The sequence below is a fragment of the Panthera onca genome, chromosome A3 (assembly GCF_046562875.1).
Source record: "Panthera onca isolate mPanOnc1 chromosome A3, mPanOnc1 haplotype 2, whole genome shotgun sequence".
Classification (NCBI taxonomy): Eukaryota; Metazoa; Chordata; class Mammalia; order Carnivora; family Felidae; genus Panthera; species Panthera onca.
The window spans coordinates 56405970-56420127 of record NC_138341.1 but is presented as its reverse complement, the minus strand read 5'-3'; the positions used below and the strand labels follow the sequence as shown (position 1 = coordinate 56420127).

General features: G+C 47.2%; 1 protein-coding gene and 1 long non-coding RNA gene across 3 annotated transcripts in view; both read left to right on the top strand.

The window, feature by feature from the left end:
- Window positions 1–794: 794 nt before the first annotated feature.
- LOC144615933 (uncharacterized) lies at window positions 795–9252 on the top strand. Its single transcript, XR_013554664.1, has 4 exons — window positions 795–899; window positions 1827–1908; window positions 6411–6482; window positions 9138–9252. It is a non-coding gene; the product is annotated as an uncharacterized LOC144615933 (long non-coding RNA).
- Window positions 9253–9748: 496 nt separating this feature from the next.
- MEIS1 (Meis homeobox 1) overlaps window positions 9749–14158 on the top strand; it is a 137315-nt gene continuing 132905 nt past the window's right edge. The window contains exons 1-3 of one of the 2 annotated variants that reach the window (XM_081795272.1): window positions 9749–9988; window positions 11842–12068; window positions 13916–14057. In XM_081795272.1, coding sequence (XP_081651398.1) covers window positions 9977–9988; window positions 11842–12068; window positions 13916–14057 — 381 coding nt within the window. In that variant the 5' untranslated portion in view covers window positions 9749–9976. The remainder of the gene's footprint in view (window positions 9989–11841; window positions 12069–13915; window positions 14058–14158) is intronic. The other variant, XM_081795271.1, reaches the window with a different exon arrangement.

Sequence of the window (14158 nt, the reverse complement as noted above, 5' to 3'; positions counted from 1 at the left end):
CTCCCTCGGAAGCTGAAAGCGAGAATTAAGGGCGCGTTTCGGGCGCGTTTCTCCTTCGCAGTGGAGGCTGGTGTGGGGAGGCGGACACGACCCGTTCAGGTTCCATGTCGGTCGGTTTCCCCGACTCTGTCTCTGCTTCTGCCGCTTTCTATCTCCTCTCCCTCTCTCCTAGTCTCTGTCACTGCCACTCTGCGCCTCTCTCCCTTCCTCCGGGTCTCCCATCGTTTCCCGCACCCCCGCCCCTCCCCCGCCACCTCCCCTCCCCGGGCGCGGGTCCCCCACCTCTCGCCCAGGTGTGAGCGCCCGCGCGGGCACACAGAGCGGGCCGCGCTGCCCCGGGAGGCCACCAGGGCCCGGCGGTGACTTCCGATCCACCCGGCGGCTGCTGGAACCCCGGAGAAGGAACCGCTTCAATCCGCACACGGTGATCCGCGGCCTCCAATCCCATTAGCGCACCTGAAATAATAACCGCGGCCACAAACGCGGGCTTGTTCCAGCCCCTGCGAAGGAAGGGGCCCGCCGCGGCCTCAGGGGGCACGGGGGCCGGGGTCCCCAAAGGCTCCCGCATCCCAAACAGACTTGCAGCGCACATTTGGCCTCGGAGGAAGAAGCGGGAGAAGGGCGGCACCCCGGGGAAGAGCCGTCCAGGAGCGGGGGCCAGAGGCTTCCGGAACTGCATTAAAGGGGCGAGGGGTGGGATGAGCCGGGGTCCTCCAGTCCAGATGCGGAAAGGCGCCCTTGGGTGCTGAGCCCGCAGAAGCGGAAGACAGAGGCCGGGGCCCCGAGCCGCGGCGCGCGGGTCTGCGGGTCCTCGCGCTCCCGCTCCGCCTGACACCCCCCCGCCGCCCAGGCCTGACCCACTCGCTCCGGCAGAAGCTAAGGCGAACCCCAAAGAGAAGGTGGGACGGCAGAGTCCAAAATGGCGGGGGAGGAGGACCCTGGCAGGAGAGGGGGGCCTTTTCACCCTTTGCTTTTTCCAGATGGTTCGAGGTCCCCGGGGAACAGGTTCTCCCAAACCCCTCCCCCTAGGCCGCCACCCCTGCGTCAAGCCAGGTGTGAGCAGAGGCCGCGGCCGCCACCCCCAGGAAGCGTACCTTGCAGGGTCCCCCACCCAGCCCGGGGAGTCCGTGCGCCCGGGGGTGCAGACAGGCCCGGGGCTCTGGGTGGCTGGGGGCGCGGGGACCAGCCTGCGTTGCAGGGCGCCGTGGGGACCCGCCACCTCAACACACACAGGTGACAGGGCAGCCCTGCTGAGGACTCCGCGGTGAAAGGACACCGCTCGACAGAGAGTCCCGGAAGTGGCCGCCGACCTGCCAGTAAATGAAGTTATCCTGATGAGCTCGCAAGAAGGGGCGTCTCTCAGGGCTGTGGGCTCCGCTGCGAAACGATTTGTTTGCGGCTTATACGTCCACTTCTGCCATTAGTTATAAGCTTTCAAACTGGCCCTTTCTTGCAGAAACCCCCTGGAAAGAATTATGCTTTTTAGCAAGCATAACCATAGTCTGATTTTAATTAAAAACAAAACAAAAAGACAAGGAAGGATGATATTTATTTTTCATTTTTAAATAAGGGCACGAAGAGTACGTTTTCAGATATTCACAAGTGAATCACTGCTCAGCAGGCGTCCTTGGGCTTCTTGTTCTTTCCTTCTGTGTTTTCCAGGCTACTGGAATTCTTTCTGAACTGCAGGAAGCCTTCGATGTTTTTCTTATTCGTTAGATAAGTCAGTGAAATGTTAAAATATTTATTTATGAATAATCAGGTTTTTTTGTGTTTTTTTGTTGTTGTTGGTTTTTTGTTTTTGTTTTGTTTTGTTTTGCCTGAAGGTTTTTTGCAAAATATGTCCCTTTATCCAGCCGAACATGGATGCTAGTCAAGACCGTTCTGGCTCATCCTGTTATTTGAAAGGTAAATGTTTGCCTTTGGTGACTAGAGCACTTTCCCCAGACCTCTCACAGCACTCGGCTGTTTAAAATACATCAACTGTGATTGGTTCTTGTAAGAATTATCTATGTTTTCTAGCGATTGTGGGTAGGGTGGTGGTTGTCCTTGTTGTTTTCATCTGGACCAATGGCTCCACATAGCATCTCATAAAGTAATAATCTGTCACATAGTTCAGTTGATTATGCTAAAGCTTAAAAGATACCCATCGCCACACCACCACCCCCTCCATCTGGGTAGCACAATTGAAACCATCCTGTTCTGTCACACTGCAGTGCAAGAAATCTCACTGCTTTAAGTAGGCAATGTCAGTTCAGGTTCTCTGATATATCTATATTTAATACAATATTTTAAAGTCATTCTGACATAGTGCCACATCAAAATGTATATTTGAAGTAGATCATTGAAATATATTTATGCATCAATAAAATGTCCTAAAGCTGTCTCCTTTTCACTCTTCAATTTTTATTAAAAGTCACCCTAATAACTAGTCATGTGCTAGTAGTTTTTATTAAAATGCATTAAAGAATTTTTAACTTCAGAAAAGCAGATGAACAGTTGCAAGAGCCCTGCACCCAAGTTTATGTCTCTTCCACCAAAACCGTCTTGAGTTCTCTGCATTTTATTGGTGTTGGGTTTTGTTTATTTGTTTCTTAAGTCACAAAATAACCTCTCTAAGGTAATTATTATTCAGAAACTATGTCAATATCAAACAGGTCAAAGTTAGCTTCAAGATTTTTTTTTGTACAAAGCTTCCAGAATGCTAGGGCTCCATAAATATTTTTTTTTAATCATGACCAAAATATATACAATATTTCTTAAATGTTTAATAGATCATCAAACAGCCTCTGCTACATAAAGGCATCTGACTATGAATTTCACCCACTTTCTCCCACATGTGGTCTCCAAGTGAAAACACTGAAGTTTCACATTTTCATTCAAGATTGCCAAAAAGAACGGCACTAAAAGTTTTCTAATTACCAGTTTCATTTCCCCTCTTCCTCAAAGTACAATTCTTGATTACTGAACATCATGTTTCAAATTCCAAGAGTTAATTTGTACATCTTCGATTATCTAGGCAGTAGATATATTTTTACCTTGACTGTCAAGCGAATGCACACTCAGAGAGAAGCAAACCAACAATATTGTTTTTCAGAGATGCTAAACTTGTCCTATCATCTTTTCTTTCTATTCCCAAGCCAACTTTGTGTACTCAGACACGTATACAGTTGTATTAAATACAGCCTTTTGCCTTAGTCAAGTCCTTTAGGTGTGCCTGGGCTTAATATAAGGTCCTAAACTTGGATATGAAAACATAGATGTGATTAGACCACAAAACCTGTCCCATGAGTCTAGGTTGGGTCCTGTTATCCTCTCCTACGACTTACTAGCACCAAATCATACTCTCTTGCCACTACCTCCTCCCCCTCCCCCAATACTGGACTAGAAAAGTTTGTCATAGAGGCTGTAGTTTTTCCATTGTCCAGTAGACGGCACAAAAGATCAAGCCTTCAGAAGCTGAAAAATCCACCAAGGCTGTTTTATTTGGTTGAAGTATGTTTGAGAGTCCTGTTCATTTTAAACAGCCAACCAGCCAGTATTGTATCTGTGAAGCAGAGAAGTATCTCAAAACTTAAGATAACTCACCAAGGTTTTAAAACGTAGTGATATGAAAAAAGTTTTGTATATCTGCTCAACAAAATGCTGCTTCAGATAATGCACCACTGTTATAAATGCGGAGCTTGAAGGTTGAGAAATTTGTTATTTCAAAGTTACCTTTAAAGAAATTATACTGAGAGAAATTATAAGACATTTCATTTTTAATTATCTTTGAATTGATAAAATATTTACTCTCCGAACCTTCAGAAGTCCTATATTGGACTTTTGCATGAGGCATCTGTGCTTTTTATTAAACTTAACACAAAACTCAGACCAGAAAATCAAGCATTGTATTTCAAATGAGCTTACGTATACACGCATATATAGTATGTGGTAGAGAAGGGGAAGGAGTTTTCTAAGTTTTGTTGTGAGTAGCTTTGGGGGAATATTGGAGGATGAAACCATTAGAAATAACTTAGTTGAAAGCTCACATCTTCTAAAGCAATGTGTGTCTTTGGCTAATATTTATATTTTACTAAAAGGCTTCTATTTCCCTTTTTCATTCTACAGCCGCTCCTTATGTAGAAGTTGGGGGGGGAGGGTAAAGTGTGGGCTAATAACTCATTTCCCAGTTAATTTTATTAAGAATTTATAGCACTGTTTAGAAAGTTTTAAGACAACCATAAATTTTATTAGGAATATTTTATTAAGCCCTCCATTTAATTAATAAAAGACCTCTATAACTTCTGAAAATGTCAGAGCTAGTAATTATGTTAACCAGTGTAATTTTTCCCCCTCTGGAGACCAAAGCATTTTAATGATTTGAAATAGAAAGGTAGTAATGAAAACAACTCTCCCCCTACTTAAAAAAAATTTTTTTTTCTTAACTTTTGCATTATCCAGTTAGAATATAGTGACTTAGGTATTTTCCCCACAATGGTTGGAGAGCCTGAACTGACCTCTCATTGACTTCTGAACTGGACCCAGACATTGTTTTCTGAAGCAAAATGCAGTAAACAAATCTCCGAGGTCTTCTAGCCCAGATGGCTTTGGGGCACATGATTAACGTCTTCCCTAATCCGCTCAGTTAACCCCCTTTCACATCACCTGACCAGGTTCCCCCTTTTATAGACCTCTAAATAGTTTATTTCACTTTTCTCAGAGCTATTCATTAGCTTTGACTTCTTGGTACCTCTCTCATATCACATCCAGGCTCTTATCTCAAGCATTCCTCTATTATCTCTACTAGATTTTAAATCCATTTTCTTCAAACTGTCTTTCCCTCCTCCTATTTCTGTTTTTTGAAATGCAAATGTTAATGTGGAGGGTTGAGATGCAGACTATGAATGTTCTTGAAGGACAAACCCCAAGCCTCTGCACCACAGGACAACCTAAGGAGTAATCACAACATTTTAACAGGCATCTTAAAGTTAGGTGGCAGATGATAAACTCTTATCATTCTGTGAACACAGCTGCCAAACTCAATTGATTAACAGTCTTTTGTTTATTCTGGGCTGGCAAATACACACACATTTTACCTTAAGAGATGCCTCTTTAATTTCTGAGGGTTTTGGAGCTGACTCATCAGTGTGAACTTTGGGGACAAAAGCCTAATTCAGGATATATGTCTTTTCAGAGACACAATCCCTTATAGGAGAACAGAAAATTAGAGGGGAGTGCTCAAAAAGGACTGTACCAACATCGGAAAGGGGCACCACTTGCTTTAAATGCCTCCTTGCTAGGAAGGTCTAAACAATAGAGACCTAGGCCCCAGCCTGCCCCTTTAAAGTCTTAGCTCTCTATCTTTGGGAAGATGTTGTGGGATGTTTAGAGTAAGCTGAGGATGGAAGGCACATGTCTCGAGAGCTACGGGCAAGTGCCAGAACCCTTCACCAGGCCAAGTTTTTGCAAAATAAATGTGCTATTACTTCAAAAAGGAAGTATCTGAAATAAGTTAGGGATAGGTGCTATCACAGAACAGGTATAAATATCAGTAGTAGTTTACTAAGATACCTAGAACTATCCCTTTGCCTTTTCCTTTTAATAGATGATTAATTGCTGCCTTGCTAAAGGAGGGGTTTTTTTTATGGCTACTATATTACAACTCTAGACTTCCTCTGTGCAATTTCTCTCAGCAAGCCCCAACTGTAATAACTGTTTGCTAATTGTAAAATCCTTATCCAGAATGAGGTTTGGGCAAACAATTTGTACTACTGTAATTACATTGTAAAAGTGTTTTAGTCCCTTGATTGTCCAGAATCAATCTTATAAAGACCTAGGAGTAGCATTAGGTTAGCAGTTATAAATGGAAAAGGGGTGGGGGGAGAAGAAAGAAGACACTTTTTAAAACTATAAAGAGTTTATTTAAGACAACAAACACAAACTATCTCTTTCTTTGAGGAAAACCTGTGTGTAGGTAATTGAAAGTACTTTTATGGTAACCTGACACATCATGGTTGAAGCTCACAATAGTTTTCCAACTGCTTTGAAGTTTTTGGTTATGTTTGAAAAGGAGTGACTTACCTGAACCTTCTTTTTTCATCTCTGCTAGAAAACAAATTTACCAAAAAGCAACAATACAAAATAAACTCCATTGTCAAAGAAATCTTTACCAAAACTGGCCTTTTCCAAATTTGAAAACATGGCCGCAGAGTTGAGGTAACTCCAAACCGGTTACTTAAGCCTTTGCTGGAGAGCCCCTAAGGACTCTTAAAGACGATGATCATCGAAATGTATTTCGCAGTAAATTTCTCTCCGTTAAATTATACTTACACCATTTCCCTCGCAGTTCATTTAAGGATCATAAACGTAGATGTACCCATATCGAGGTTTGGCTTGACCCCCCCCCCCCTTATGTCCCTCCCCTACAGCCAGCCGCGCCGAAGCCTGGCCTGCTGGACTGCAGTGGTCACACGTCCGCGTGCAGCCGTCGGAAGGCGCAGGTGAGGGCCAAAGCCGCCTGGGGTTCGGAGAGGGCTTGCAGGCTGCCGGCCCAGTTTGGTCCTCCCGGTAATTGGAAAAGGATTGCGTTGCCTGGCCCAGCCAGCGCAGCTTCCCGCGAACTAAACAGAGAAATCGCCTTCCGGAGACCGGGAGGTTCCATCTTGGCCTGAAGTTCGGTTTCCAAGTTCATGTTGGGGCGAGCGGGGTGGGGGTGGGAGTGTCAGGCAAAGGCGTAAAGAAGCTGGTAATTCACCTGGATCCCCTCGGCTTTGACACGCGGCCTGCTTTAACCTCCTGCGTAATGTACCGGGGCGTCGGTACCCAAAAACTTTACCCATGTTTGCGATGGAAAAAAGTTAAAGATCCTAAAGTTGGGGGGGGGGGGGGAGAAAGGGAGGGAGAGAAAGGAAGAAAGAAGAGAGATGCAAATGATGCGGATCCTAGGATGTTTTTTAAACAGTCGGAGCTCTTTCAAGGCAAAGTGTATCTGAAGGCTTCGGGTGAATGTGTCAGCCCTTTAGGTGCACACGGGGGGAGTGCGGTGTCGGCGTTGGGGAGGTGTGCGGGAGGCTGGGAAGGCTGAGCTGCTTCGGCTTTATGAAAACTCCACTATGGGGGGGGGGGGACTGGGCGTTGACTCCTGCTAAGTACTAAAGGAATAGACATCGCTCAGCGAGGCTACGTGTGCTGGAGGGAACCTGATTCCAGATATATGTTCTGATGCTTGCCCAGTGTCTCTGGCTTCTTGAAAGCCCACTTAACAAAAACTTGAGTCCTACCTCTCAAACTGATGCAAATTCTCTTTTAGTTTGCGCATTTAGAGTTAGCCTCAATACATTTGAGAGCTCCTAGCCTTGTCCAAACAACCTCTCCAGATACGAGCCCCCTAATCTTTCTCAAAACTCTTTCTCTTATCTACACCCCCCTTTGGGATGACGGTTCGGTCCGCAGCTGGCGAAGTGGGATGGGGGGTGGGGGCGATGGGAACTAGCGGCCGACGGCTTTGAAGGAGTCAGCCTTTTGGCCACCATCAGGGCGGGAATCGGGACTGGCAGTTTGCATTCCCGGCAGATCGAAGCTCCCTGCTGATCGATTATTTGATAATTGATTTTCCCCGCAGCCAATGCGCGGCCGCCTTGGCAGGAGCGCCCCCTGATTGGCCGAGCCCTCCTCCACGGCTGCCTACCGAGATTTGGGTGAGCTCATTTTCCAGTCGACCGCAGGGGGAGTTTTCTGTGAGGTTTCAGCTGGAGGGAGGAAAAAAAAATCCTGCTCCGAGCCGAGCGAGCTGCGAGCCTTGCTCGAGGATGTGAGGTTTCCAACCCGCTGGTTGAGCTGCTGTGGCTGAGCCATCTCGGCATATAGAGCCGGGCGCGCAGAAAAATAAAAACGAAAATAACACCACTAAATACAATAATAAAAGGCAAGCTTAGAGTGGGAGAATAAGGAGAGGATTTCGTTGCTGTGCTGTTGTTGTTGTTGTTGTTGTCGTTGTTGTTGTTAAGCCAGAGAATAGGTATTTGAAGGGAGAAAGTTAAAATCAGTGGCTGGTTGGAGCCTCTGAGTTGTGGGTAGGGGCAGGTTTTTGTCTGAAATCTCAGCTCCCGAAGTGAATTTCTTTTTCTTTGGCACTGGGAGTTTTCCCTGAGCCGGGTTGGGGACAGGAAAGCGGGGTGAGGAGAAGAAGGGCTGGGGAGGAGAGCGCGGAGCTTCGCGGGGCAAACGAGCTTGGGGAGCAGGGTCCCTCCAGGCCCGAGCACTGCCGAGGCCGGAGCCCCTCGGCGCTTCGAAGACAAAGGCGGCGCGGCCGGAGCCGGAGCCGAGCGCGCTGACCCTGCTGCGCCGCGCCCTGGGCGCACAGCTGCCTCTCCCAGAGAGGGTCGGAGAAACAGCCTGCTTCCCCGAGTCTCCCTGGCCCGGGCTCCACCCGCGAGGTCTGGGCTGCTCCGAGCCCGCGTCGGGTTTCGTTTTCCGGCGATCATAAATAGCTTCGTGTTTGTAAACAGGCGCTGGGGGCACATTCCCGGCTCTCAGCTCATTGTTCCCTCCTTTCCTCTCCCACTTCGCGCAGGACGCCGGGGCTGGGGCTGGGGGCCTCCGGGGCTAGGAGGTGGAGGGCGGGGGTGTCCAGATCCCAAAGTGAGAAAATGCAAGCATTTCCTTTCCTTGGGCCGGGTGTCCACCTCTGACAGCAACTCTAAGCTGGAGCTGCAGAAAGCCCCAGCCTTTTTCACCCCACGTTCTCGGGACTCAGCAGAGCCTTTCCAAGCCTTGCTCCTGCTCAGTCTTCTGTCTCCCCGTTTGACTTTTCTACTTGGGGTGGTCCGTCCTGAGAATCCAATACTTTCTGCATTAGCCCCCTCTGCCCCCGAAAAAACTGGCAGACCCCAATAATTTCGAGGAAAGTCATGAAGTCTGTGCTCAGAGCCCTGTGCAAAATAACTCCTGCTGCTGCCTGCCCGGCGTTTATTCCCAATTTATTTCAAGAGAGTCGGCTTTGGGGAGAGAGTCTGGAGGGGGAGGGAGAGAAAAGAATACGGAAAATAAAGGCTGCGGCCGGGGGCTGCTGCCCGCGTTTGTGCGCGTGTGCCCTGGGTGTGTGTGTGTTTGTGCCTGGGCGTGCGATTTAATGGAGCGTCTCTCTGCCTCTCCAGTGCGGCCAGAGCTCGCTTCGCGCACCCACCCCTGCCGAGGATCCTACTTGCTGCAGCCCAATGCATTGTGTAAGACGCGACCTGTTATGGCCACCACTACTTCCGGGTTCTAGCATTCTGGTCGGAATCCACCTCTCCGCCTGTGCAACACACACTTTACACACGCACGGGGACTGCAAGCGGGCAGCATCGATCGTGGCTCCTTTAAGACAAACTCAGACAGACATTTTTTTTAACCCTCCTCCTCTAATCTCCCTCCAGTGCAGCAGTTGCAAAGAGGGAGAGAGAGAGAGAGAGAAAGAGAAAGAGAGAGCGAGCGAGAGAAGAGAGAAACTGATTAGGAATTAGGACTGATTCAAGGGAAGCGAGCGCTAGGGCTTTGTGCATTTGAATATTAACATTTGAGGTGTTCTGACCAGAAGAAGACAGAGCGGATGATCATTCATTCACCACGTTGACAACCTCGCCTGTGATTGACAGCCGGAGTGGCAGAAAGCCATGAGATTTGGTAGTTGGGTCTGAGGGGCGCTCTTTTTTTTTTTTTTAAACTGATTTTTTGGGGGAGAGAAGATCTGCTTTTTTTTTTTTTTTTTTCTTTTTGCCCCCGCTGCTGTCTTGGAAACGGAGCGCTTTTATGCTCAGTGACTCGGGCGCTTTGCTTCAGGTCCCGTAGACCGAAGATCTGGGACCAGTAGCTCACGTTGCTGGAGACGTTAAGGGATTTTTCGTCGTGCTTTACATTTTTTTTTTCCGGGGGAGTTTGCTTATTTGTTTCTTTTCACACTGGCCTTAAAGAGGATATATTAGAAGTTGAAGTAGGAAGGGAGCCAGGGAGGCCGATGGCGCAAAGGGTACGTATTAAAAAACAATTGTGGAACTCAAATGTGAGATTAAATTGAAACGTGGCCGAAAGACACTGCTAAAAAGTTTCCTTTTTTCTCTGTATTTTTGAATGAGGCTCCTAAAGCCGTGGCCTAAAGCGAGAGAATTTATTCAGTGCATTTGTAGACTTATGTATGTTACATGTAATTAATTCAAGTAATCAAGTTTTCTATAGAATCCTAACCAGCAGCTATCTAAATAAAAATACAAGCTCAGGCAATCATCTGTTTAAAAAACAAAAACAAAAGGCGCTAGATACCTAATGCTATAAAGTGAGTGGTTCAGGGAGCAGAAGTTTAAAGCTATTTTTAAAGTAAAATAAGCAGCTAGAAACTTCTGATGTGTTACTGCTTATGCTCATCTTTTAATATCATTAGAAGTATTTAGCTTTTTTTAAGCAAATAACTTTGTCATCGTGTAATGGCTTTTGGGGTCGGAAAACATTCATCTTTTAAAAGTGATTTTAATGTGCATGGATTTTTATAAAAGGTAATACTTGGAAAGTTTTTGTTAGAAAAGCCCTTCACTAATTGGATACTAAGCACACAGCGACTCACTTTAAAAATGCAATACTAATTTCCCCAATATTCCTATTTGAATGGAAATGTAGTGAGAGTCAAGTGAGACAATGACAACCCAACTGAGGTAGTTTCTTAAAAGACAGGGGGGTCTACAGAAAGCCTTCCCTGCATAATTTGCGTCCTGGCCCTCAAAGCCCTGTTTGCAAAAGAAAGTTACTAGGCTGACACATTCTTCTTTACTCCTTTGGTTCAGGCAAATGTCAGCGTTCTTCCAAACTATTTTCACACCTCTGGCTTTAAGGACATGAAAGTGGCAGTTCCTCTTTTCTTTGAAAATCATTTCACTCTCCGTGCCTCCAATTCTTGGGAAAAGAACTTGCCTGGGATGAAGCAATGAGAAAAATCTAAATAGCTAAATTTTGCACCCCAAAATAATGACAATCAATATGAAAGTAGTTTTTCTGAAGAAAGAAGATAGGGGTTGTACGTGCATTTGCTTTTGAATTTACACCTGATGAGTTACATTTGCCTCATTGACTTTTAGTCTGGGGGAAAAGTTCTTAACAGTGGAGAAAACAGAATAACTGCTCCAACTATAGATTTCCTTTAACTTTGAGGGAAAATTGCCCAATTCTAAATTCAGCTCTAATGAACATGAAAAACTACCTTTCTCTGAGTTTCACTTATGAGAAGGCCAGTTAGTTTTGTGTAATCTAGCAGAGTTTGTCTTGGAAAGCAAAGGAAATGCAGGGTCTTGCAGGACTGCCTTAACCCCACGCTGGCAGAGAAATAAAATGAGAAGCCTGTCTGAATTCATGTGCTTAGCTTAGCTGTTCCCATCGTAACTTTTTTTTTTTTTTTTTTTAATTCCCCCTGATGGGAAGGGGCTGTGAAACTAGGCGGGTTTGCTGCACTGTCCTGGCACGTTTTATTATTGTGATTTTGAATTTCCTCCTCTAGAGACATGCACGTTTTACCTTCCGCCCTCTGGGAAAATGCCTCCCTTTCTTTCCTTCTTTCTTCCCTCCTTCCTTGCCAAAGGATCCTGAATTTCTGAACTAGTTGATAGGGACACAAGTTAGGGCAAGACCATTCATCTCAGCTGAGACTCAGAGAATCCTAGGATTTTTACTTTAGAAATTATTTTTAAAATAAAAACCCTCAACTTGAGAGATGCAAGGCCACTGAATTCTGGGTTGAAGGATCCAGCTGGACTGACATTATATAAGCTCCATGCCCTGCCGGTTCCCCATTTGCCGGCCTGGCCTTCTGAACCTTGTTTTCTCCTGTTTGTCATGCAGTACGACGATTTACCCCATTACGGGGGCATGGATGGAGTAGGCATCCCCTCCACGATGTATGGGGACCCGCATGCGGCCAGGTCCATGCAGCCGGTCCACCACCTGAACCACGGGCCTCCTCTGCACTCGCATCAGTACCCGCACACAGCTCACACCAACGCCATGGCCCCCAGCATGGGTTCCTCCGTCAATGACGCTTTAAAGAGAGATAAAGATGCCATTTATGGGTAGGTACGACGGGCAGCAGGTTAAGTGGTAGAGACGCGATGTTTCCTCTGTGTCCCTGTGCCTTTGGTAAAAGGAAAGCCAGAGCTCTGTGGATTGGAGGTACATTATTCGGTAACTTTTCATTCGCATTGCATGGAGGATTTGGGAAGGCGGCCTGCCGTCCCGGACGCCCCCCATCTCCACACACGCTCCGCGCTTGCCCAGCGTCCAGCTCCGCCGAGGCCGTGCCGGCGAAGGGGTCGCCCTGCAGGAGGAGTTGCCAAAGGTCCTTCGTCCCCTCTCACACCCTGGTTCTGTAGTTCAGCGGGTTGGAGTCCTCGCTTGCTGGGCTTCGCTGGGAGAGCGTTGGGGATTTCTAAATGTAGGCGCCTTTGTGTTGGAACGAAACTTTTAGTTTAAGGGAAAATCTTTTAAGCCACTGATTGTTCTGACTTGCTAAGTTTACTCAGCAACCTTATGCTGGCTCGGCCGCCGCACAATAAAAATCAAGGGAGGACAGTTGCAGGTCAGGCAAGGGGGAACATGCTTTGCATTTAGGGAGTTTGACCACCGTAGGCAAGGAGAGAGCTCGCTCTGAATTGTTATAGACATCAAGAAACTTCTAGCCGGTTTAGTACTTTGTGTTCAAAGGCGAAGCCTGAAGGATCTGGAAGTAGGTGTTGGGTGCTGTCAGGCCAATGTGGTTTTCAGACTGTGGTTTACACCGTATTCTCCCAGGCCAGTCGATTAGACCCTGGGCTGGTAAAATCTTTCCAAAGTCACTTGTGCCTACTGTGTGCTCATGAATTTGGGGACCTCTTTTTACTTTGCAGCAACTTTTATTTCTATTTATGTCTTCTTTTGAAAATATCCGGCAACCCCGACCCTCCCCAGCTGCGAACCCTTTCTGCTTTATCTCCTGGTCCCTTGTGCGATGGGCCGGTTGAAATCCCAGCGTTCTCTCCGCAGCGTTAACTGCAAATGGCTTAGGCTCCAGGACAGAACATTTGGGGAAGCTTTGAAAAGGACCCCAAACTGTTAAATTTCCGGCTGGGCTGTGAGAGCTAATAAAAGACTTGAGACACCTCCTTGAGCATTAGGAGAAGCTTTTTTTTTTTTTCTTTTTTCTTTTATGGGTTGAGATAAGCGACATCTAGGCCCCTGGAAATACTAGCTGCTTTGCCATTCCGTAGAGACAAAAATGAAAGGCTTTACCGCAGGGACATTTGAAGGAACTTTTCTTTTGCGGGTAGTGGGGGCCATTGACTAAGGGAGAGACATGTGCAGGGAGCTGTGGAGGAGGCTTCCTGCTCTCCGAGGGCCGCGGGGTCCGGGATCGGTAGGCGCAGCCCGCTGACAGTCGGCCCGCAGCCACAGAGGTCCCTTCCCCAAGTTAGCTGAGCGCCTGCCACCGAGGTCCCCCGAGTCTTGGGCTCCGCGAGGCTGCCTTGGAGGAACCCACTTGCACGAGCCCTCCCGACCCCTGCGCCCAGCGCCTTTCTTCTCCACCAGGTCCTAGATGTGCAGCGGAGGGACGAGGGCTTGTCGGGGTGGGAAACTTAATTCAAAATGGCTGCTGGAACCGCTTGGGTTTTATTCTTAGCAAATGTTACCAATTTCTCCGGCCAGATAGGCTGAACCGACCCTCAGATAAGGTCCCTGGCTTAGGGCCTCCGGTTTCGGAGGCCTAGGAGGAAGGGGAGGCGAGCAGTCACCTGGGGGCGGGGAGGAGGGAGGAAAAAAGTAGATGACAAAATCAGAGAGAGGGTCCCTGCCTCGAGCTCCTCTGGCTGTTTTTCTTGGGCGCCTTTTTCACTGACTCCGGACTAACCATTGTGTTGTTTGTGACTGTTGTATTTTCTTGCAGACACCCCCTCTTCCCTCTCTTAGCACTGATTTTTGAGAAATGTGAATTAGCTACTTGTACCCCCCGCGAGCCGGGGGTGGCGGGCGGGGACGTCTGCTCGTCAGAGTCATTCAATGAAGATATAGCCGTGTTCGCCAAACAGGTCAGCAAAATATATGTTTAAAAAGTAAAGAAAAAAGAAAAAAGAAAGAAAGAGAAACTCCCTCCCCCATCCAGCACATTTTCAAAAGTAACCAGCAAATT